Genomic DNA, 26,117 nt, shown 5'->3' on the forward strand with positions numbered 1-26,117 from the left:
GTTGTGGTGCATGAACTTCTCATTGCGGTGCCTTCTCTTGTTGCTGAGCACAGGCTCTAGGGCATGTGAGCTTCCAGGCTCCAGAGCACAGGCTCAGTAGTTGTGGCCCACAGGCTTAGCTGCCCCTGGCAATGTGGAATCTTCCTGGATCAGGTATCTAACCTGTGTCTCCTGCATTGGCAGGCTGATTCTTTACCACTGAGCCACCAAGAAAGCCCAGGAGCGGATATTTTAAAGTGCATAAGATAAATATAATGAAATGGAAATGATGATGGGAAATGAAACAGGGAGGATAGATTTAGGAGGCATAATATGTAAAACAAATAGAAGTTCCAGAGGATAAAAAGAAACTGATTGAATTTAAATGGGGAGAGGAATGAGAAGATGGGTGTGAAAAGTATTTAAAAGGTCTCAGCTTATTTGGTGTTGGGAAAAAGTAGAAGGAAAATATATTAGTTTTTAAAAGTTAATTTCTTTTTAAAAAAATGTCTGATGCAGGATACAGCATGCTTGGAGCTGGTGCATGGGGATGACCCAGAGAGATGTTATGGGGAGGGAGGAGGGAGGGGGGTTCATGTTTGGAAACGCATGTAAGAATTAAAGATTTTAAAATTTAAAAAAATAAATAAATAAAAAATAAAACATTAAAAAAATAAAAAAATTAATAGGAAAATTAATTTCCTAGTGGGAAATTAATTAAAAATAATTGGCATATCATTTTAAAACAAGAGTGCAGAAATGTATTGCTGGAAGAGACAATAAACATGAAAAGAACAGACAAGTATATAGGGCTTCTATATTAATAAGTGATAAAATGAATATACCATCTTAACCAAATCAACACAAATTAAATATGAAAAAGTTCTCTATTTGCTGAAGATATTATTGTAAAACAAGAAAATCCAAGACACTGCAGTAAAACACTATTACACAGACACCATAACACTATTATGTAGCTGCCTTACCACTGTTACACGTGGTAAGGTAGCTACATATAACAGAATGAAAGTTTCTTCATTCCAGCAAGAGGAATCTAGAAATGGATATGAGAAAAAATATTCTGTGCATAATGCCAAGAAAAAAGTTAAAAATACAAGGAATAAGTCTTACAAAGAAGGTATAGAATACATATGGAGGAAAAGGCAAAATCTTATTAAAGGACAAGGTTTGAACAGATGGGTAGATGCATAATGTTTTTTTTTTTTCTTATTTTTAAATCTTTTTTTTCTTTTTAAAATTAATTTATTTTGTATTGAAGGATAATTCCTTTATAGAATTTTGCTGTTTTCTGTCAAACTTCAACATGAATCAGCCGTAGGTATACATATTTCCCCTCCTTTTTTTTCCTTTAGATACATACTTTCTTTTTTTTTAATTTTTAAAAAAAAATTTTATTTTTACTTTATTTTACTTTACAATACTGTATTGGTTTTGCCATACCCGTGGTGGATACATAATGTTTTTAAATAGGAAGATACCATCATAATAACAATGCTACTTCATTCCAAGTTAATATATAAATTTAATGCTGTTAAAATCAAGAAGTGCAATGGAATTTTTTTTGAGGGGTTGGGTAAAATGATCTTAAAGTTTATATAGAATAATGTATATACTGAAGAATAACTGTACTTCCCTGGAAGTCCAGTGGTTAAGAATCTGCCTGTCAGTGCAGGAGACACAAATTTGATCCCTAGCTCTGGAAGACCCCATATGTCACAGGGCAACGAAGCCCCTGTGCCACAACTACTGAGCCTGAGATCCAGAACTATTAAGGCCATGTGCTGCAACTACTGGGCCTGCATGCCTAGAGCTGGCTCTCCACAAGAAAAGAAGCCACCACAGTGAGAAGCACGCACCCTGCAACTAGAGGAAGCTTGGCAACAGCAAACGAAAACGCAGCACAGCCAAAAATAATTAATTAATTAATTAAAACAAAGAATAGCCAACTAAGCATGAAAAATAATTACAGGAAAGGAGGGGCTTGCTCTATCAAGTGACATAAGAAAAAGCCACAGTTTTGAAATACTCTGATATTTCTACAGATGTAGGTAAATATATCAGTGGAAACAGAACAAAGAATTTAGAAACAGATTCCAAATTATCTGAAAATTTAGCAAAATGCAAAAATGGTATTTAAATTCATTGGGGAAAGAATGGGCCACTTAACACATAGTGCCATTACAATTCTATTATACCTGGAAGAAATTAAAAGTGGACTTATATTTTAAAACATATATAAAAGTAATAGAGCACAGTACTAAATAGAAAACAAAAAACAATGAAATGTAGAAAGAAAACCTAAGGGTGTAGTTGTATGATCCAGGAGTGAGGAAGATCTTAACAAGACTAAATTCAGTAGCTATAAGTCAAGTAACAGCTGTATTTAATCATATAACAACTAAAAACTTGGGAATAGACAAAGAAATTATAAACAAAATAATAGATAATTGATTTTAAAATATAATAAATGACAAAAACTTAACATCTACAATATAAAAAGAGCTCTTACGAATGACAAGAAAAAGCACAATGAGAAATAGGAAAATACATGGAATAGTAATTCACAAAAGACCAGATCTAAATTGCAAGAAAACATGTTCAAATTTATTGATTGTCAGGGAATGAATATTTAGGGTAACAAAGAGCTATCACTTTATACCCAGTATACTGGCAACAATTTAAAAAGTGTTAACATTTATTTTTGTGAAAATATGTCTTATTAGAGCCTTTTGGGAAGGCAATCAGGCAAACCTACACAAATTAAAAATATAAGTACTCAGGATGTGTCAGTAATCACATCCTGAGAATTCATGCCATGAAAGGAAAACAGCACAAAAGGATGACATGCATAAAGATACAGAGGATGCAAAGACATAAAGGACACAAACATGAAGATATTTGCAGCATTGTTTGTTGGGCCCCCAAAACGGCAAACTGGGTAAATGCTTATTAATAGGGAAATTAGTAAATAAATTGTGGTCTATCCACACTGAATCAGGCAGCATTGTAAAGAATAAATTAGAGCACCTCTCCAGACAATTTTCTGTACCTTCTTGTACATGTTTTCATTCTGTGGCATATTTCAGTAGAGAAACTCGGAAGTACAAATCTCCATTTCCTGAGTCAACTTTATCTAAAAATTATTATTATTATTTTGGCTGCACCGTGCAGCTTGCAGGATCTTCGTTTCCTGACTAAGGATTGAACCTGTACTCCCTGCAGTAGAAGCACAAGGTCTTAACCACTGGACCACCAGAGAAGTCCCATGACTCACTTCTTTTTAAATTCTTAGGTGCCTTTGTCTACACTCCCCCTTCTTGATTAGACTCTAAAGCCCAAACTAGATTTGAGATACATGATTAAACTACACTGAAGATTTATGCGGGGGACATTTCTGATTCTGGCTCTTTGTTATACTTGTACTGTGTAAGCTCTAAGTAACTCTGTGCAACGGCAAGGTGATCTTTAGTTTCTGACATTTTTGCAAGGACTTTCTTTCCATCTTACTAATTATGTCTGTCTCCCTCTTCTGCTCTTCAGTTAACCTCAGGGTCAGCCTTGTGCATGAAGCTGATGGATGGAGGAAATCACTCCGTGGTGTCTGAATTTTTGCTGCAGGGACTCACCAGTTCTTGGGAGATCCAGATTCTTCTTTTTCTATTTTTCACAGTATTTTATATAGCGAGTATGTTGGGAAACCTTCTCATTGTGCTCACTATTCTCTCAGACCACCATTTACATTCGCCCATGTACTTTTTGTTGGCCAATCTCTCCTTCATTGACACAGGTGTTTCCAGCATTGCAACCCCAAAGATGATTTCTGACCTTTTCAGAAGACACAAAGTCATCTCCTTGAGAGGCTGCGTCACTCAGATGTTCTTTATTCACACTGTCGGGGGTGCAGAGATGGTGCTGCTCATAGTCATGGCCTATGACCGGTACGCTGCTATCTGTAAGCCGCTCCACTACCTGACCATCATGAGCCTTAGAATGTGCTCTTCTCTTCTGGCTGTTGCTTGGACCATTGGACTCATCCACTCTGTGGCCCAGCTGGCTTTTGTTGTCAACTTACCCTTTTGTGGCCCCAATGAAATGGATAGCTTTTACTGTGATTTTCCTCGGTTCATCAAACTTGCGCGTACAGACGCGTATAGACTGGAGTTTCTGGTCACTGCCAACAGTGGCTTCATCTCCATGGGCACCTTCTGTATCCTGATGGTGTCTTACATCTTCATCCTGGTCACGGTTCGCAAACACTCTTCAGGTGGTTCATCCAAGGCCCTTTCTACCCTCTCAGCTCACATCACTGTGGTAGTTTTTTTCTTTGGCCCTTGCATTATCGTCTATGTGTGGCCATTCCCTACCTTACCCATAGATAAATTTTTAGCCATCTTTGATGTTCTAATTACTCCTTTTATGAATCCTATTATCTATACATTTAGAAACAAGGAGATGAAGATGGCAATGAGGAGACTGTTTGGTAAGGTTTTAAGTTTCAGGAAGAGTTCTCATGCACAATCCAAGAAATTCAGATTGATCTTGACTATTTTTGGAAATTAACCTATCTAATTACCCTTTACATATATATTTTCAGTGTACTTAATGATTTTCGATATTCACTGTGAAATCTCTCCTCAAGAATTCTGTTCCTAGCTGGTCATTTTTTCCATAGGGACCCTTGCTCTAAGGAAACTGAAAATACTAGGCAGGAGTGAATTCAGCACTGGAATATAATGTTATTAAAAACTTACAGATGTTGGTAAAGGCTGAAATCTCACATACTGGGCATGTTTCTCGTTAAAACAAAATGTTGGATACTCCTCTCTGATAGAAATTCTCAAAGATGTATCTCTTTTAATATACATATGTACCAATATTCAAGCCCTTTGTGTTTCTCAGTATCTATATACCTGAAGGAAAAAAAAATGAAACAAAGACTATTCGCCAGGTAGCTTTGAGATTTTGGGGCTTCTAATGTCTGAATTTAGCCATCCACACTCAAGATTTAATTAATTACAAGGTTTTTAAATTTAGTTACGATTGGAAGGTGATATTTGGCTAACTTAAAGAGTGACAACTCAGGATATATTAATATTTTTGATATTAATATTTTTAATTAATCAAATGTTTTGAGACCAGGTGTTGTAATGTCCTATATGCCTCAATGTGTATGATTGTTTCCTGTTATTTCCTAAACTTAGTCACTATTTTTATATGGCAAAGATAATTATGTGAAACTAAATGGTTTTAAATGAGTTGACTATTTTGTAGATAAAAGAGGTAATACAGAATGAAAATGCAAAAGATTTATGTATTATGAGAACCAGGGTACTAACTAAATAAAACAAAGTATCAGTTCAGTTCAGTTCAGTTGCTCAGTCATGTCTAACTCTTTGCGACCCCATGGACTGCAGCACACCAGGCTCCCCTGTCCATCACCAACTTCTGGAGCTTACTCTCATGTCCATTGAGTCAGTGATGCCATCCAACTATCTCATTCTCTGTTGTCCCGTTTTCCTCCCACCTTCAATCTTTCCCAGCATCAGGTTCTTTTCAAATGAGTCAGTTCTTTGCATCAGGTGGACAAGGTACTGAAGTTTCAGCTTCAGCATCAGTCTCCCAATGAATATACAGGACTGATTTCCTTTAGGATTGACTGGTTGGATCTCCTTGCAGTCCAAGGCACTCTCAAGAGTCTATTCCAACACCACAGTTCAAAAGCATCAATTCTTTGGCACTCAGCTTTCTTTATAGTTTTTATTATTTATTTATTTAATTGGAGTATAGTTGATTTATGATGTTGTATTAAGGTGTATAGCATAGTTATTTCTTTCAGGTTATATTCAGTATAAATTATTATAAGACATTAGGTATAATTCCCTGTGCTATACAGTAAATCCTTATTGCTTATCTATTTTGTGTATAGTAGTTTTTGTATCTCTTAATCCCATAATCTTAATTTGGTCTTCCCCTCCCCCTTGGTAACCATAAATCTGTTTTCCACATCTATGAGTCTGTTTCTGTTTACAGATTCATTTGTATTATTTTTGTATTACATGTATGATGTCATGTTGTATTCATCTTTCTCTGACATTTCAAAAGCATATATTCTCTAAGTCTATCCATGTTGCTTCAAATGGCAAGATTTCATTCTTTGTTATGGCTGAGTAATATTCCATGGCATATAAATATATCACATTTTCCTAAGTCAGTCGTCTGTTCTTGGGCATTTTGGGCTGCTTTCATGATTGCCTTTTGTAAATAAGGCTGCTATGAACATTGGGATATGTGTATCTTTAAAAAAAAACAGTTCCATTTATAATTATTTTTTAAGTAGATTAATTAAGATTTTAGTTGGAGTTCCAATAACAAACTCTCAAAAATTAATAGAATGAATATAGAGAGAAGTAGAAGGATATAGTAGACATGAAAACATCATGAACCAATTCAACAGAATTAAGATTTATACAATTTTCACACAACAGTAGGATACAAATTCTATTCAAGTTCCCATAGACTATAAACTAGGAGACTCTGAAACACATAAGGGACATAAACAAGGTGCAAAAATTTCATAGTCTAAAGGTATTGAAATCATACAAAGTCTGTTCTATGATTACTGTGGAATTATGTTAGAAATATCAAAAGATATTTGAAAATAACCCATATATTTTCAAATGCAATGTGACATTTACCAAGAGATCTTTGACTTAGCCATTGAAAGCCTCAGTAAAGTCAGAAGACTGAAAAAACAGAGTGTTTTCAGAGAGGAAAGCATTTAAATGAGAAATTAATATCAAAATGAGAAATTATTATCAAAGATGCTTTAACAAATCTCATGTATTTGGAAATTAAATGTCCTCTTTAAATGATGGGTGTATCTAAGAAAGCCATAACAAGGAAAATTAGAAAATATTTATAATAGAATAAAAATGAAAAGAGAATTTACCAGAATATGTTGCAAGCACCTGAAGCTGCACAATGCAATTAAGCACAATGTGGAGTCTTGAATAAAGTATGAAAACAAATATTGAACACTAGCATAAAATTTTGTTAAATTTAAATAAAATCTATACTTTAGTTAACAATTCTGCTTCCCTTGTGGTTTAGCTGGTAAAGAATCTGTCTGTAATGTGGGAGACCTGGGTTCGATCCCTGGGTTAGGAAGATCCGCTGGAGAAGGGAAAGGCTACCCTTCTGGCCTGGTGAACTCCATGGACTATACAGTCCATTGGGTCTCAGAGCTGGACACGACTGAGCAACTTTCGCTTCACTTCACTTCACTTCGTGGGATGCATGTATCTTTTTGAATTAAGAGTTTTCATTTTTTCTAGATATATACTCAGGAGTGGAATTGCTGGATCATCCAGGAGTTCCATTTTTTGTTTTTAAGGAACCTACAGACTCTTCTTGTGTCTATAGCAATTTACATTCCCACCAACAGTGTAGAAGCTTTCCCTTTTCTCCATACCCTCTCTATCATTTATTGTTTATAGATATTTTGATATGAGCCACTCTAACTGGTGTGAGATGATACCTCATTGTAGTTTTGATTTGCAATTCTCTAATAATCATTGACATAGAGTATATTTTCATATGCTTTTTAGCCACCTGCATGTCTTCTTGGGAGAAAAGTCTATTTAGATCTTCTGTCCATTATTTGATTGGGTTGTTTGCTTTTTGATACTGAGCTGCATGAGTTGTTTGTATATTTCAGAGGTTAATCCCTTGCTGCTTCTTTTGTAAATATTTTCTCCCATTCTGAAGGTGTCTTCTTTCATTTGGTTGTCTTTGTTTCCTTTGCTGTGTAAAAGCTTTTAAGTTTAATTAGGTCCTGTTTATTTTTGCTTTTATTTTCATTACCCAAGGAGATGCATCAAAAAACATCTTGCTGTGGTTTATGTAAAAGAGTGTTCTGCGTATGTTTTCCTCTAAGAGTTTTATACTATTTGTCATTATACTTAGGTCTTTAATCCATTTTGAGTTTATTTTTGTGTAGGGTGTTAGGGAGTGTTTTAATTTCATTTATTTACATGTAGCTGTCCAGTTTTCCTAGCACCACTTATTGAAGAGACTGTTTTTTCTCCATTCTATATTCTTGCCTTTGTTGTCATAGATTAGATGACCATAGGTACATGGGTTTATTTCTAGCCTTTCTATTCTACTCCATTGATCTATATTTCTGTTTCTATGCCAGTCAGTACTATACTGTTTTGATTACTATAACTTTATAGTATAATCTAAAGTCAGGGAGCCTGATTCCTTCAGCTCTATTTTTCTTTCTCAAAATTGCTTCAGCCCTAAATGGTTTTTTGTGTTTCCATACAAATTGTACAATTTTTTTGTTCTAATTCGGTGAACAATGCCATTAGTAATTTGATAGAGATTTTATTGAATAGTCATTTTCACATTATTGATTCTTCCAATCCAAGAACATGGTATATTTCTCCCTCTGTTTGTGCCATCTTTGATTTCTTTTATCAGTATCGTACAGTTTTCTGAGTATAGGTTTTTGCCTCCTTAGGTGGGCTTATTCCCAAGTATTTTATTCTTTTTGATGCAATGGTAAATGAGATTATTTCCTTGATTTCTTTTTCTGATATTTTGTTTTCAGTGCCTAGGAATGGAAAGGATTTCTGTGTATTAATTTTGTGTCCTATAACTTTACCAAATTCATTGATGAGTTCTAGCAGTTTTCTGGTAGTATCTTCAAGATTTTCTATGTATAGTATCATGTCATTTGCAAACAGTGACAGTTTTACTTCTTTTCTAGTTTGGATTCCTTTTATTTTCTTTTATTCTGTGATTGCTGGGCTAGAACTTTCAAAACTAAGTTGAATAATAATGGCAAGAGTGACATCTTTTTCTTATTTCTTGTATTGGAAGAAATGCTTTCAGTTTTTCACCATTGAGAATGATGTTTGCTGTGTATTTGTTATATGTGGCCTTTATTATGTTGAAGTGGTCCCCTCCATGCCTACCTTCTGGAGAGTGTTTTTAAATCATAAATGGGTGTTGAATATTGTCGAAAGCTTTTTCTGCTTCTCTTGAGATAATCATGCATTGATATTTTTCAATGTGTTGATGTGGTATAAGGATCAACAGGGAAGAAAAAGAAAATATGAACAGAACAATCACAGGTATGGAAATTGAAACTGTGATTAAAAATCTTCCAACAATCAAAGGTCCAGGATTAGACTGCTTCACAGGCAAATTCTATACAAATTTTAGAGTGTTAACATGCATGCTTCTGAAAGTTTTCCAAAACATTGCAGAGGAAGGGACACTCCCAAGTGCATTTTATGAGGCCGCCGTTACCCTGATACCAAAGCCAGACAAAGATAACACAAAGAAAGAAAATTACTGGCCAATATCACTGATGAACATAGATGTGACAATTTTGTCAAATCATTTTGAGCTTTTAAATCTCTATGTTCTCTGTGTGTGTGTGTGTGTGTGTGTGTGTGTAAAGATCAATCCTGTAAGTTTAAAAAATTCATGGTGAGATATTTGGTCCCAATTTTCATCTGCTCTGTGGAAATATTTTTTCTGTACTCTTTTTCCTGCCATTTGCTTCCATGTTTATTTTGTTCTTTCTAATTGTGTAGATTTTGTGTTTGCTCTTTTTATCTTTAAGGTTCTGAATTTAAATCAAACCTTTTTTCTTTTTCAAATTTCTTCACATTTATTTAGCATTTTACACTTTAGAAAGCATAGTTCCTTGTGTAATCTTATACTCTTTCTTATTACAAAATTATATTTTGCTCCAGTATCTTGCTTTATGTATCCTTTTACCCCCTCTCTCTCTCCTAATCCCCCCTTTCTCTTTTCTCTTTCTTAGGCATTTCTTTGGGATAAAAATTTAGTGTGAGAGTTCCAAATGAGTCATTTTTCTTGTTTCCCTAGCTTTGGGTTTGCTCTTCATTTTGGGTCCATCATTGTGGTTGACAGTTCTGTCTCTGAACCTGGGATGGAGATAGGTAAGGAGAAGACAGAATGATGTTCCATACACAGACGAATATTGCCCTGGCCACTACAGACTGACCCTCTCTCCATGCTCTTTCCCTCACGTTCCTAGCCTCCATGGGCAATATAGTGTTTCTCTGTTCTCCCCTCCTCTGTCCTTTCCTCTTCTCCCCTCTGCTTCCCTCCCTTCTCCTCTCCTCTCCTCCTTCCCTCCTCTCCTCCTTTGTTTCTCCCTCTCTACTTCCTTTCTTACCTCCTTCCTTTCTTTTTCTTTCTCTGTTTCCCTCTCTTTCTTTCTTCTGTGATGAGTACTTTAAAAATCTATTCTCATAGCTGCTGGCTCTTTAAAAAATGTGGTATACCTTTTCCTGCACCAACTCTTTGTAGCAACTTCATGTCAATAAATGAATGAAGTTGTGTTCTAGCTTAGCAGAATTTTTTTTTAAATCAGCTAATTTCTTTCTTTGTAAACTTTTCCACCTTTTACTTCTGTGAGCCATCAGAGTTGGTCAGGCCACTATAGGGCTGTACATAATGCAAAAAGGTTTTCTTTCCTCTCTACTCTTCACACTAAACAGATATACTATTACTTACAATTTCTATTTACTACAGTGATAATTAGTAAAAAAAATTGTCAAGATTGAATTTCATTTATCTGCTGAATTTTCTGTTTCTTATGTTTGCTAAGCCATATATTCAATAATTGGTCTTACATCTTATTCCTTTCCTCTCCCCATGAATCAATGAGAATATATAACTGGTCATAACATAGGAAGCTTAGGACTCGAAGATGCTGTAGAAATTATTTTCTATAACCTGCTCATTTTACAGATGAGGAAATATTACTATAGAGATATGAAGTGAAACATCTGAAGTTACAGAGTGAGTTACTGACCAAACATGAATAGAATTTAAGTTTTCTGATTCACAATCTACAATGAAGTCCAACATAGTAGTTATTTCTGAGTTAAAAGTATTCTTTTTGATGTGAAATTATAGGCCATATAATTGAATTAATAGTAAACAGTGTTCCACATAGATTATAAATATACCATTTTTGAATGCAAAACAGAATAATAGCCTTATAGATAATTCACACAAACACACACAATAGGGATTTCTATGAAGTTCCCTGTTTTCTGGTAAGTTTCTCGGGTGAAGTTGATTTGATATGACTATAACAAAAGTATATTTATGTGTTTCTTGGAGATTCTTTAACCTTACTCAGGAAATAAATATTTCAAATTAAGTAAACAAAGTGGTGCTTAAAATGTTTTCTGATCTCTTTTTTCTTCCTGTTTGTGGCTAAGCCATAACTTCCTCTGTTGGTGAGGCAGCATTCTGGGTGACAATTCCCTTGGATAAATGAAATCATATTGGCAATCCTAAGTCTCTGCAGTATCATTTGGTCAGTACTCTCCTGTGTACCAATTAGCCAGATCTTTCCCAAGAATAGCATTTTTACAGCTATTTGTATATGAAGCAATGATAGTTTAACCAAAAAAAGTTGAATATGGTTAACTCTTTGGTAACAGTCACATGTCAGGTCTTTATATGAGTAGGTTGGTGACAAATTCAGAAATAGCTTGAGGATATTGGTGTACAATGTTGAAGTCCCTAACGACCTAGACTCAATAGGCATTTCTGGTGACAGGGTCATTTTGTAAAGAAATCAGTTAATTGTTACCTTGTACAATAGAAGCAGCTTCAGCTGAGCTTAATAAGCAAGAATTAACACAAATGAGAAAGAGCCACATATAGTCAGAAACTGAAATTATTATTATTTCCCCCTGTTTATCCACTGTTCTCTAAGATTGAGATCCAAGACAGGGAATTACAAAAGGCAGAAGACAGTTTTGTAAGTGGGAACAGAATTTGAATTAGTGTAGCGCTGGGCTTCATTTTATTTCTTGATGTGGAGACCGAGCACTTTTGCTTCCTCTGTTAATGAGACAGCACCAGGAGCAGAGCCTCTTCTACGGGAAGCTAAAGGCCTTCATGTGGGTTAAAGCAACGGCAGTCTGGGAACTCAACCAAGAGCTCTGAGATGCAGGTATTACACAGATTTGCCCTTACTTCAGTAGCCAGGAAGAATTACGGCTGTGTTATGTTAAATAATCAGAAAGTCATGAGAAAAGTCTTCTCTATATACTGGTTAACAGGCAGATCGGGGAATCAGTATCAGTTTTACCACTTACTGTTCTAATCTATGGCTTTCCTTCTCATGGGCTTGATTTCCTCCACTGTGAAAAGGAGCTGATAACTTTTATGGTTTTTGTAAGTATCAAACAAGATAGTGTCGGTAAAGGTGTTATCGTAGTGTCTTGCCCATGGTGGTCACTGTTTTTGTTTTACTTTGGCTTGTTCTCATTATTTTCACTGATAGCTTATAAAACACTGCTTCAGACTGGAGCTATTCCCTCATTATGTGCCAACAACTCTTTCAGAGTCAGATATGAAGCTGTATATCCAAATAACATATACATATCTTAAACTGCATCATAGGTTTTGATTTCTTTCTGAAGACAGTCCTGATCACTCTGGCTCATGTGTGTCTTTTCTGCTTCAAAAATTCTATGCTCATACTACTTATTTGACATTCTCTATGTAAGAATTTTTTTTATTGTTTATACTTTAGTATGTGCTAAAATGTAAATGTCTTAATGGCAGTGAATGTTTTAATACTTCAGGAAGTCCATAATGTCCTGGAACAATGCATTGGGCTTAGTAAGTATCTAGAAAATGTTTGCTGATTGATTACAGACTGTTATGATAAAGGGAAAAATAAATGGTATAGAAAATTTACAATAATGTGCTAATAAATGTAAGTGGAACAAAAACAATTAGAGAAGAGGGAGACTAATAAAAGGAGAGGGACTTTTTGGGAAATGGGACTTATAATCAACTGCAGATGAGGGAAAAGGTAGTGAATACGGTAGCACTCCAATGCAGGGAATACCATCATTACAGTGAGGCTCATTACCTACTGGGCTGGCATTGTGTTATAAAGTCATAGAAATGTTAGATTTGAAAGGACTACTTAGCATCACCTACTCAGTCCCCTTTATCTTCCAGATGATGAAACTGAGTTCAAGAAGTGAGTTGAGTGTGGAAGGGATGGGAGAAAGAACTTACTCAAACTTCCCATGAACATAGGGTTTGTGCTTGATCACAACTTTCCCAATCACAAGTGCAGTGTTCTTTTTAATCTTCCCAACATTCCATGAACCATGACAAGTGAACATGGCATGGACAATGATTTCCTAATAGAACAGAATTTTGTTTGCTACATTGCATTAGCTCATCCATGTTTAGAGTCTGCAGCAGAGATTTCTTTTCTGGCTTGTCCTAACTCCATCATATGCTCTCACAGCTCAAGCTTTGTGATCACTCCCATTCCTTGAGCTGAGCTACAGAAGCTGGATACATTTTTAAGGTTTCTACATTATCGTCTCTCTTTATGGGGAAAAGATGACTATGATTTGATAAAACTGCAATATGTTTAGCTTTAAACATAAGAGAGTATCAATGAAATTGATAGCATTTCATATCGGAGGTAGTCAGAGGGTAAAGAAAATGAAGGTCATCAGAATTGTCTGAAGTTTGGGGAAATCCATGCATGGGAGTAACAAACTGTGAGAAAAATCAATAAGTTCATTTCTATTTCCTCTTTTCTCCCTTATAGTATTCCAGGGCACTCCTATCTGCTTCGCATAACCCTTTTGATTCAGCAGAATATTTCTTTCTTTTATCAAAACTTAGAGAATTCTAGAGAGACTGGGGAGTTGGAAGCAGTGCTTTGTGGCAAATAGTTACTGCGTATCTTCTGCAACTGTATTTTTTTTTTAAAAACTATTTTTAACTGAAGGATAATTGCTTTACAATATTCAGTTCAGTTCAGTTCAGTTGTGTTTTGGCTATATGGATTGTGGCAGTATTTTTATGTGGTCACTAACTCCTCACAAGGTTGATTTCATTTTTATTCTCTTTTTAAGGTAAAATTGAGTCACCTCTGTTTGCAGAGGAAATGGGTGGAGCCAACCACTCCGTGGTGTCTGAGTTTGTGTTCCTGGGACTCTCCAGTTCCTGGGAGATCCAGCTTCTTCTTTTCCTTTTTTTCTCTGTGTTCTACATGGCAAGCCTGATGGGAAACCTCCTCATTGTGTTCTCTGTGAGTGCTGACGCTAGCTTGCACTCCCCCATGTATTTCCTGCTGGCCAACCTCTCCTTTCTTGATGTGGGGGTTTGCTCTATTGCTGCTCCCAAAATGATTTATGACCTTTTCAGAAAATGCAAAGCCATCTCTTTTGGGGGTTGCCTAACTCAGATCTTCTTTATTCATGCCATTGGGGGCACAGAAATGGTGCTGCTCATTGCCATGGCCTTTGACAGATATGTGGCCATATGCAAGCCTCTCCACTACCTGACCATTATGAACCCATGAATGTGCGTTTTGATTTTGGCTGCTGCCTGGGTCCTTGGCCTCATTCACTCAGTGGCCCAACTGGCTTTTGTCATAGACTTGCCCTTCTGTGGTCCTAATGTACTGGATAGCTTTTATTGTGACCTCCCCCGACTCATTAAGCTTGCTTGCACAGAGACCCATAGACTAGAGTTCATGGTCACCGCCAACAGTGGACTCATCTCTGTGGGCTCCTTCTTCATATTGATTATTTCCTACATCTTCATTCTGGTCACTGTTTGGAAACACTCCTCAGGTAGTGTATCCAAGGCCCTCTCCACCTTGTCAGCTCACGTCACTGTGGTGGTCTTATTCTTTGGGCCATTAATCTTCTTCTACTCCTGGCCCTTCCCTTCATCACACTTGGACAAGTTCCTTGCTATCTTTGATGCAGTTCTCACTCCTTTTCTGAATCCAGTCATCTATACATTCAGGAACAAGGAGATGAAAGCAGCGATGAAGAAACTCTGCCATCAGCTTGTGAGCTACAGCAAGATGTCCTAAATACTCTAAGGATAAAAGATATTTAGCTCTATCCTTAATGACAACAGAAAAAATATCATTTCAGGCCTCTATTAATTTTATGTACCAGGTTACATTTAGGGATTTTCATGTTGCTGTCCACTTAATAAGGATAAAGAGAGCTTACATTATAGTTTTCTATGTTTTCAGCTTTTGCTGGATGTTTTATATGAATTATTTTATTTACTATTCATGATAACTCTGGGTGGTGAGTATTTCATCTTCTCTTTTTATTATTTAAGAAATGCTTAGCTCATTCTTTGTATAATTACTATGTAAAATACCTCAAATGAAAGCTGATTATTATCTTAATCCACCATGTCCAATTGTCTTATCTCTCAAAAGGTGCCAAACAGAGAAGGTATTCAATAATTCGGTGTTGGAAATTAGAATATTATTCATTTTCACTGTCATTCTTTCCCTGTTTGGAATTGGTTAATGTTCCTTCCTCAAACTATCTACCAAACTGCCATAATACTTGATTGGTTTTTTCCAATAGATAACTGTTTTTCCTGTAGATAACTGTTTTTTCCAATAGATAACCTAGATAACTGTTGACTTTATAATAGGACTGTTGAATATTATAACTGAAATTTGAAAGGTCATGTGTTCTAACCCCTTTATTTTATCAGTGGTAATACTCAGGCAGAGGTATGTGAAGTGAGAAATCTAGGATAACAATCAGATCTCAGCTCTCCATTCCTGCCCCAATTTACTGGGGGAAAATTGACAAATATAATTATATATGTTTAAAGTGTACAATGTGATGATTTGATATACATATACATTGTGGAGTGATTGCCAATATCTAGATAATTAATACATCCATCACCTGACACAGTTAATTCCTTTCTTCTCACTTTAGATTAAAAAATTGGAAAAAAATCTAAGCCAACTTGTTAGTTTGTATTCTAACTAACAAAGTATTCACTGGCTTTCTATCTCTGACCCCAGTGATAGCAGAACTGACACTGTAAGTTCATTACTCTTTTCACTGGTATCAATTTCACATGATTATTTTCTGTTTCGAAGTTCTTTTTTTGTAGCTCAAAAAGAAATTTCTTCAACAGGGTCCTGGGTATTTTATAACTGGATGATAATGTTATCACTCACACACGGCTTTTATTTATGTCACTTATTAGAAGCATACTATTAAATAGTATTATTCTATGTTGATTTTTTCCTTTAATCAATACTTTAAAGGGTATTCACCATAACTTTTCTTATTGCTACCAAGATTTCACAGTTATTTTAAATGAGCTTCAAGAATTTCATATATGAATATTACAGCATTTCTTGATCTGTTTTTATTAGTGGGTCACAGTTTTCATAACTAAACAGCCATGGCAATTTCAAGCTCTGGGGACCCAAAGATAGTATAGGCCAGAGACAAAAATCTTTCTAATCTATATAAATAAACTAAGCGATTGATATACAAAGTAATGATTATGATAAAATCATTCTAATGGCTACTTATTTTAAAGATTCTTAAAAAATGTAGGTTAGCAATTTTTGGTAGAATTTTGTAATGAATTCCTTTTCTTAAACTGCTGATGGGTGTCAGACATCTTTTAGGAAGTTGTTTTACTGTTTTACACTCATTTTTCTTATTTTGTTTTTGACTTTAAAATCATTAATTCATCAGACTTTAAGCAGCCTGTCTACTGATGGGTGGGTCTGTATTAATTAACACTCTGGCATAAATCACAAAAGATCCTTTTTGACCTACATCTTAGAATGATGAAAATAAAAACAAAAGCAAACAAATGAGACCTAATTAAAACTTGAGAGCTTTTACACAGCAAAGGAAACCCTAAGTAAAACAAAAAGACAACCTTTATAATGGTAGAAAATATTTGCAAATGAAGCAACTGACAAAGGATTAATCTCCAAAATATACAAGCAGCTAAAAAACAAAAAAACAAAAAAACCCCATCTGATCAAAAATGGGCAGAAGGCCTAAACAGATAATTCTCCAAAGAAGACATACAGAAAGTCAACAAACAAGAAAAGATGCTCGACATCTCTCATAATTAGAGAAATGCATGTCAAAACCATAATGAGATATCACCTCAGATGAGTCAGAATGGCCATTATTAAAAAAAATCTACAAACAGTAAGTGCTGGTGAGGGTGTGGAGAAAAGGGAATCTTCACGCACTGTTGGTGGGAATGTAAATTGATACAACCGCTATGGAAAACAGTGTAAGTGAAGTCGCTCAGTCTTGTCTGACTCTTTGCGAGCCCATGGAGGGTAGCCTACCAGGCTCTGGGTCCATGGGGTTTTCCAGGCAAGAATACTGGATTGGGCTGCCATTTCTTTCTCCAGGGGATCTTCCCAACCCAGGGATTGAACCCGGGTCTCCTGCATTTCAGACAGACGCTTTACCATCTGAGATGGAGGGTCCTTAGAAAACTAAAAATAGAACTACTATACGACCCAGCAATCCCACTATTGGGCATATACCCTGAGAAAACTGTAATTCAAAAAGATACATGGACCTCCAGTGTTCACTGCGGCAATATTATCAGTAGCTAGGACACAGAAGCAACCTAAATGTCCATCAGTAGATGAATGGGTAAAGAAGATGCGGTATACAATGCAATACTATGGAACACAATGGAATATCACTCATCCACAAAATGAATGGAATAATGCCATTTGCAGAAACATGGATGAACCTAGAAATTATATTAAGTTGAAATAAATTAAAGAAAGAGAAATATCATATGATATCACTTATATGTGGAATCTGAAATAATGATACAAATGAACTTATTTACAAAACAGAAACAGACTCACAGACATAGAAAACACACTTACAGTTACCAAAGGGGATAGCAGGGGGTGGGGAGGAGAAATAAACTAGGAGTTTGGGATTAACAAAGACATACTACTGTATATAAAATAGATAACAAAAACTTACCATATAGCACAGGGAGCTATACTTAACATATTGTAAAATGAAGAGAGATGTTATGGGGAGGGAGGTGGGAAGGGGGTTCATAAAAAAATTAATTAATTAATTAAAAAAAGAATATATATATAAAACTGAATCACTTTGCTGTGTACTTGAAACTAACACCTTTTAAACTAACTATATGTAACTCTATTAACTATATTTCGGTAAAAATACATATTTATGAACATTGATTAAGTATGAACATTGATTAGGTATGAACATTGATTAGCTGGAAAGGAAAAGAACTCAAGAGTAAAATTATTAAGGTGCAATTCAATAGCTCCGTGGAGCTGGTGTACAAAAAGTACTTTAAAGTTGTAGAATATGATAAGTAAAATTAAAAAGGAAACGAGAATTTGAGATGGACATTTTGAACATAAATATAATAGCTAATATCTTTAACATATATGTGACAAATCATATAAAAAATAAATCAATACAAAAAAAATATTCCACCTATGAGGAAGCAGGGAGAATACTACAATAAATAAGAGAGTGGAAAAGCTGGTTTAAAACTCAACATTTATTTATTTATTTATTTTTTTAAAAAAAATGAGATCAGAAACACTCTGGAGGCAACAAATAGTAGAATAACAGAGGCAGAAGATAGGATTAGTGAAATAGAAGATAGAATGGTAGAAATAAATGAATCAGAGAGGAAACAAGAAAAACGAATTAAAAGAAACGAGGACAATCTCAGAGATCTCCAGGACAATATGAAACGCTCCAACATTTGAATTATAGGAGTCCCAGAAGAAGAAGACAGAAAGAAAGATCATGAGAAAATCCTTGAGGAGATAATAGTTGAAAACTTCCCTAAAATGGGAAAGGAAATAATCACCCAAGTCCAAGAAACACAGAGAGTTCCAAATAGGATAAACCCAAGGCGAAACACCCCAAGACACATATTAATCAAATTAACAAAGATCAAACACAAAGAACAAATATTAAAAGCAGCAAGGGAAAAACAACAAATAACACACAAGGGGATTCCCATAAGGATAACAGCTGATCTTTCAATAGAAACTCTTCAGGCCAGGAGGGAATGGCAAGACATACTTAAAGTGATGAAAGACAATAACCTACAGCCCAGATTACTGTACCCAGTAAGGATCTCATTCAAATATGAAGGAGAAATCAAAAGCTTTACAGACAAGCAAAAGCTGAGAGAATTCAGCACCACCAAACCAGCTCTCCAACAAATTCTAAAGGATATTCTCTAGACAGGAAACACGAAAAGGGTGTATAAACCCGAACCCAAAACAATAAAGTAAATGGTAACGGGATCATACTTATCAATAATTACCTTAAACGTAAATGGGTTGAATGCCCCAACCAAAAGACAAAGACTGGCCGAATGGATACAAAAACAAGACCCCTCTATATGCTGCTTACAAGAGACCCACCTCAAAACAAGGGACACATACAGACTGAAAGTGAAGGGCTGGAAAAAGATATACCATGCAAATAGAGACCAAAAGAAAGCAGGAGTGGCAATACTCATATCCGATAAAATAGACTTTAAAACAAAGGCTGTGAAAAGAGACAAAGAAGGCCACTACATAATGATCAAAGGAACAATCCAAGAAGAAGATATAACAATTATAAATATATATGCACCCAATATAGGAGCACCGCAATATGTAAGACAAATGCTAACAAGTATGAAAGGGGAAATCAACAATAACACAATAATAGTGGGAGAATTTAATACCCCACTCACACCTATGGACAGATCAACTAAACAGAAAATTAACAAAGAAACGCAAACTTTAAATGATACATTAGATCAGTTAGACCTAATTGATATCTATAGGACATTTCACCCCAAAACAATGAATTTCACCTTTTTTTCAAGTGCTCATGGAACCTTCTCCAGGATAGATCACATCCTGGGCCATAAATCTAAACTTGATAAATTCAAAAAAATCGAAATCATTCCAGGCATCTTTTCTGACCATAATGCATTAAGATTAGATCTCAATTACAGGAGAAAAACTATTAAAAATTCCAACATATGGAGGTTGAACAACACACTTCTGAATAACCAGCAAATCACAGAAGAAATCAAAAAAGAAATCAAAATATGCATAGAAACTAATGAAAATGAAAACACAACAACCCAAAACCTGTGGGACACTATAAAAGCAGTGCTAAGAGGAAAGTTCATAGCAATACAGGCACACCTCAAGAAACAAGAAAAAAGTCAAATAAATAACCTAACTCTACAACTAAAGCAACTAGAAAAGGAAGAATTGGAGAACCCCAGAGTTAGTAGAAGGAAAGAAATCTTAAAAATTAGGGCAGAAATAAATGCAAAAGAAACAAAAGAGACCATAGCAAAAATCAACAAAGCCAAAAGCTGGTTCTTTGAAAGGATAAATAAAATAATCAACATTTAAAAAATGAAGATCATGGTATCTGGTCCCATTGCTTCATGGCAAATAGAAGGGTAAAAGTGGAAACAGTGACAGAATTTATTTTCCTGGGCTACAATATCGCTGTGGATAGTGACTGCTGCCATGAAATTAAAAGATGTATGCTCCTTGGAAGAAAAACTATGACAAACCTAGACAGCATATTAAAAAGCAGAGACATCACTTTGATGACAAAGGTCATATAGTCAGATCTGTGGTTTTGCCAGTAGTCATGTATAGATATAAGAGTTGAACCATAAAGAAGGATGAACACCCAAGAATTGGTGTTTTTGAATTGTGGTGCTGGAGAAGACTCTTGAGTCTCTTGGACAGCAAGGAGATCAAACCAGTCAATCCTAAAGGAAATCAACCCTGAATATTCATTGGAAGGACTGATGCTTAGGGCAAAGCTCCAATATTTTGGTCACTTGATGTGAAGAGCAGACTCACTGGAAAAGAACATTAGAAAGAGATATACTAAGATATTACTATTAATTATCTCCATATGGTGATTTTAAATTTTTAATCTCTAATTTCCAAATAAATCTTACATGATAAACATATTTTCTTTTTTATAAGAAGAAAAATAATATTTTCTTAAGGAAATAAAACTATGAAGGATTTCACATCAGGATTAACTGAATATACAGGGTTCTTAGAATCAGAGCTGTAATTGTCAATATCCCCTTTTAAAAAATAAAAACACTTTTGACTCTGTGGGGTTTTCATTGCAATGCATAGGGTTTCGCTACTTGCAGTGAGTGGGAACTACTGCCTAATTGTGGTGCACAGGCTTCTCATTGTGGTGGCTTCACTTGTTGAGGAACATGGGCTCTAGAGGATGTGGGCTTCAGCCGTTGTGGCCCACAAGCTTAGCTACTCTGTGGCATGTGGGATCTTATCGGACCAAGGATCAATCCCTGCATTGGCAGGTGGATTCTTAACCACTGGACCACCAGGGACATCGCTATCAATATCCTTTTACATGATAGAACCACAAATTAAACAAATATAGGGAAGGGGACAGATATATTGGGCATTTATTGGCTCAGCTAGTGATCAAGATGAATGCAGGCTGAGAATGAAGCTAAATGCCTTAGACACATGAAACCAAGAATTTGAATACTGGTAAACTCCTGTCTTTAAATCTTACATCTTCTTCTCTCAGATATCTTTAAAAAAGTATCCACGATTCAATTTCTGACAGCAGGAAATATGACTGACAGCAGCTTATGCACAACATACTCCAAAAGGTACTGGGGCTTGCGTTCTCTCTGTTCTTGTCTAACATCTCAAGGAAAAGCTCAGATTTGGCCCATCGTGGTCAGAGACCCATACCTGCACCATTCAACTGTGAATTGGAGATATGTCATTATGACTTAGGTCAGAAAGCTCAACCTTTGACCAGACAGTGGTGGTCAGAGAGGTGGGATCTACATGTTATCTTCTAATCATATCACACGGTTACTCCAAGAGAAAGATACGTTTACCAAAAGAAGGAGGTTGCTGATCTGGGCAAACAGCAGAGTGGACATCCACTAAAAGACAAGAAAGTGAAAGAGAAGAGTGAAAAAGTTGGCTTAAGTCTCAACATTCAGAAAACGAAGATCATGGAATCTGGTCCCATCACTTCATGGGAAATAGATGGGGGAACAGTGGAAACAGTGTCAGACTTTATTTTTTTGGGCTCCAAAATCACTGCAGATGGTGACTGCAGCCATGAAATTAAAAGATGCTTACTCCTTGGAAGGAAAGCTATGACCAACCTAGATAGCATATTCAAAAGCAGAGACATTACTTTGCCAACAAAGGTCCATCTAGTCGAGGCTATGGTTTTTCTAGTAGTCATGTATGGACGTGAGAGATGGACTGTGAAGAAAGCTGAGTGCTGAAGAATTGATGCTTTTGAACTGTGGTGTTGGAGAAGACTCTTGAGAGTCCCTTGGACTGCAAGGAGATCCAACCAGTCCATTCTACAGGATATCAGTCCTAGGTGTTCTTTGGAAGGACTGATGCTGAAGCTGAAACTCCAGTACTTTGGCCACCTGATGTGAAGAGTTGACTCATTGGAAAAAACTTTGATGCTGGGGGGATTGGGGGCATGAGGAGAAGGGGATGACAGAGGATGAGATGGCTGGATGGCATCACTGACTCGATGGACATGAGTTTGAGTGAACTCTGGGAGTTGGTGATGGACAAGGAGGCCTGGGTGTGCTGCGATTCATGGGGTTGCAAAGAGTTGGCCACGACTGAGAGACTGAACTGAACTGAACTGAAAAGACATACTTTCTTTAGAATAAAAAAAATGATATTAACAAAGTTTTACGTTAGATGATACAGAAACTATTCATTATGTAGGTGGGGAATCTATCTTTTCATAGATACACACCTGACACAAGGCCTAAAGAGATAGGATTGGCAGAAGCAGGCTTGTTTGTATACAACACACATAAGCAGTGAGGAATATGGGAATCCTTGCTGGATCTACTGAACATTATTTAATCAATGGAAGAGAAAACTTAGTGAAACTTCCATTTCTAAAATACCAATTCAAAACATTATAGGGAGACTGAAATTAGTGCTGGCTAGTAAACTGATAATAGGTATTGGTTTCCCAAGGGTCTAAAAATGAACTAAAAAATGAATAAATGATATAAAGGCAATGGACATAAAAAGAAAAGGCAAACAAATTATCAAGTAGGATAAGTTATGAATTAAATAAAGATTGGGCTTCCCAGGTGGCGCAGTGGTAAAGAATCTGCCTGACAGTGCAGGAGATGTCAGAGATGCGGCTTCAATCCCTGGGATAGAAAGATACCCTGGAGTAAGACATGGTAACCCACTATCATATTTTTGCCTGGAAAATTCCATGGACAGAGGAGCCTGGTGGGCTACATGGATTGGAAAGGGTCAGATACAACTGAGTGAGCAAATACATACAAATCAGGACCACATGTAAGATCAAAGAAGTACTGATAAATTGGTTAAGATGTATTGAGTAAGTATAAGAATGTATAAAAATCAGAGTTATTTCCAATACCTTCTTTTAAAAATTAGCTTTTGTTCTTTGTGAAAATGTGTATGAATAGAAAATTCTAAATCTGTTGATGGAAATCCTTCATTTCTATAGAAGAAAATATAGTCATATATAAAACACTTCCCAAACTAAAATTTAGCTTGCAACGAATGACTCAAGTCATTCAAATGCAAAAGAATTGTCATGCCAACAGAAAGGAAAGGAAGAACCTTGCTAATTACATATGGAAAGAACACTGCATCTGTAAATATATAGAGGCTAAACAGCCCGAAACAGTGTATGAACAAGAGTCAAAGATAAGTCTCATGATGACTAGCCAGCATCCAGAAAAAAAGCCTGGTGTAAGGATTCTGTTTTCCCAAATGTGATGATAGGCATATTTTAGCATGGAGATATAGGCATTATGTATCAAAATAATCAGTCAACAGTTGTTACTCTGATTCCCTGTTTATTAATGTTCCTATCAACATTCGACTTCCCCAAAATTTTCCTACCGTGTAAAAATGTGGAAACACCTAAGTGGAAATTCAGGCCATTTGACTAATTTTTTTTTTTTTTTTTTTTTTTTTTTTTGCGGCAAACTAATAAATGGGCATCTAGAGGTATATAGTTTCATTTTCTAAGTTTTACTTAGAGTCAGTCAGCATTCCCTTATGTAACCCACTCTGATACTGAAGAGACTCAATTTTGAAGTCTAAACCATAGTAAATTCATCGAGGTAATGTCTCCTCAGAGACAAGCATTTGGCCTTCTCCAGGAAACACTATTTACCATACCACATGTTTCCTCCAACCAGAGACAGCAACACAATTTCTCAGTTAACATTTTTAAAAGAATAATGCCATTTTAATCTGGGACACTTAAATATAAATAAAAAACTTGGAAACATCTGATATTAAAATGATAGAAATTTAATTTTACTTCAAGTCAGTAAAGAGACTTCATAATACTTTTGGCATTTAAGAAATTCTTCTGTAAATAATAAAGTGACTGCATAGTTTCCTCATTGCCACTTTCATTTCTTTGTTCCTGAATGTATAGATGATTGAATTGAAAAAAGGAGTGAGAACTGCATCAAAAACAGCAAGGAATTTGTCTAGGTGTGACGTGGGGTGAGGCCAGATGTAAACAAAGATGCAAGGACCGAAGAACAAAATCACCACCATGACATGAGTTGACAAAGTGGAGAGGGCCTTAGATGAGCTACCTGAAGAGTGTTTCCGAACAGTGATGAGGATAAAAACGTAGGAGACGATCAGTATGAAGAATGATCCCAGGGATATGAATCCACTGTTGGCTGCAACCATGAACTCCAGCCTGTAGGTATCTGTGCAGGCAAGTTTGATAAATCGAGGAAAGTCACAGTAAAAGCTGCCTATTATATTAGGACCACAGAATGGCAATTTTGCAACAAAAACCAGTTGAATGATAGAGTGAATCAAGCCGATTATCCATGCAGCAACCACGAGCAAAATACACTTTTTTCGACTCATAATAGTGAAATAGTGGAGAGGCTTACATATGGCAATATATCTGTCAAAGGCCATGGCTATGAGCAGCACCATCTCCACCCCACCAATGATATGGATGAAGAAGATCTGAGTGATGCAGCCACCAAAGGAGATGACTTTACGTTTTCTGAAAAGGTCATAAATCATCTTTGGAGAGATGACAGAAGAAACTCCCAGGTCAATGAAGGAGAGGTTGGCCAATAGAAAGTACATAGGGGAGTGTAAGTGAGGGTTCATTGTAACAGTGAGCAAAATGAGGGAGTTTCCCGACATGCTTGCCACATAAAAAACAGAAGAGAGCACAAAGAGGAGAAGTTGGATCTCCCAGGAGTTGGTGAGTCCCAGGAACACAAACTCTGACACCACAGAGTGATTCATTCCGTCAGCTCATTGACCAGCTGTAATGTTTCCAGACAAAGCAAAAGGAAACTAACATAAGAATATTAATAATTCTGCATATTATAATGATTAATTATTCAAGGATAGTCAAACTGTAAAGACTTTAGATCTTCTCATTTTCTTCTCAGGACCATATTATCATTAAATAAGTCCTTCCAAAGAACACCGAGGACTGATCTCCTTTAGAGTGGACTCGTTGGATCTCCTTGCAGTCCAAGTATTTTACCTGTGGCCACCTAAAGCAGTTGAGTCACTTCCACATGCAATATCCCTTTTACCATAGCCCCCAGGACTATTCATCTACAAACAAGAGAATGAAACAAACATGGTAACATAGTAGATGTGCACAGCAAAGATCGAGAGGGGAGGGGAAGGTGGTATAATGCACAACAAAGACAAAAAGAAAGAAGAGGGGGGGATGGATTTGCCAGAACACACTGGTTCTATTTTTACTGTTTATAACACAATTCTTCAGCTTTTCAAGTTGTGTCATTTCTTAACCTCACTTCATCTTAGGCACATAATATGTGTCTTGAATCATTTTATATTACTATCTACAATCATATTTGCAATTCACACAAAGCCCATGGAGTAGAGGTGAGCATGAGAGAAGCAGGCATGGGGCATAGGGCTGACTCTAGAGTATGATAGGTCCAAGGAAAGGGTAGAATGGATATTCATAGCACAGGGTATCTGCATGGGCACTTAGAAAAACAGGTGAAATACAAAGTAGTGTGGTTAGCAGCCAGGACATGGCCAAGATGTGCAAGGTGGGATTGGTGTGTGTGGTGGGGAGGTTTTGATAAGGGAAGTCAAGGAACTTAACGAAGTCAATTTGATT

General features: G+C 36.1%; 3 protein-coding genes across 3 annotated transcripts; 2 read left to right on the top strand and 1 right to left on the bottom strand.

Moving 5' to 3' along the window:
* LOC102189404 (olfactory receptor 4F3/4F16/4F29-like) lies at positions 3,574-4,560 on the top strand. Its single transcript, XM_005685591.3, has one exon. The coding sequence runs from the start codon at positions 3,574-3,576 to the stop codon at positions 4,558-4,560; it is 987 nt and encodes a 328-aa protein (XP_005685648.3).
* Positions 13,994-14,932, top strand: LOC102189761 (olfactory receptor 4F15-like). The gene is given in 1 exon segment (XM_005685445.2): positions 13,994-14,932. A coding segment is annotated over 1 exon segment (939 nt).
* On the bottom strand, positions 24,326-25,255 carry LOC102189129 (olfactory receptor 4F3/4F16/4F29-like). Its single transcript, XM_013967042.2, has one exon. It carries the CDS (start codon positions 25,253-25,255, stop codon positions 24,326-24,328), a length of 930 nt encoding a protein of 309 aa, XP_013822496.2.

Source organism: Capra hircus, chromosome 10 (genome assembly GCF_001704415.2).
Source record: "Capra hircus breed San Clemente chromosome 10, ASM170441v1, whole genome shotgun sequence".
Lineage (NCBI taxonomy): Eukaryota > Metazoa > Chordata > Mammalia > Artiodactyla > Bovidae > Capra > Capra hircus.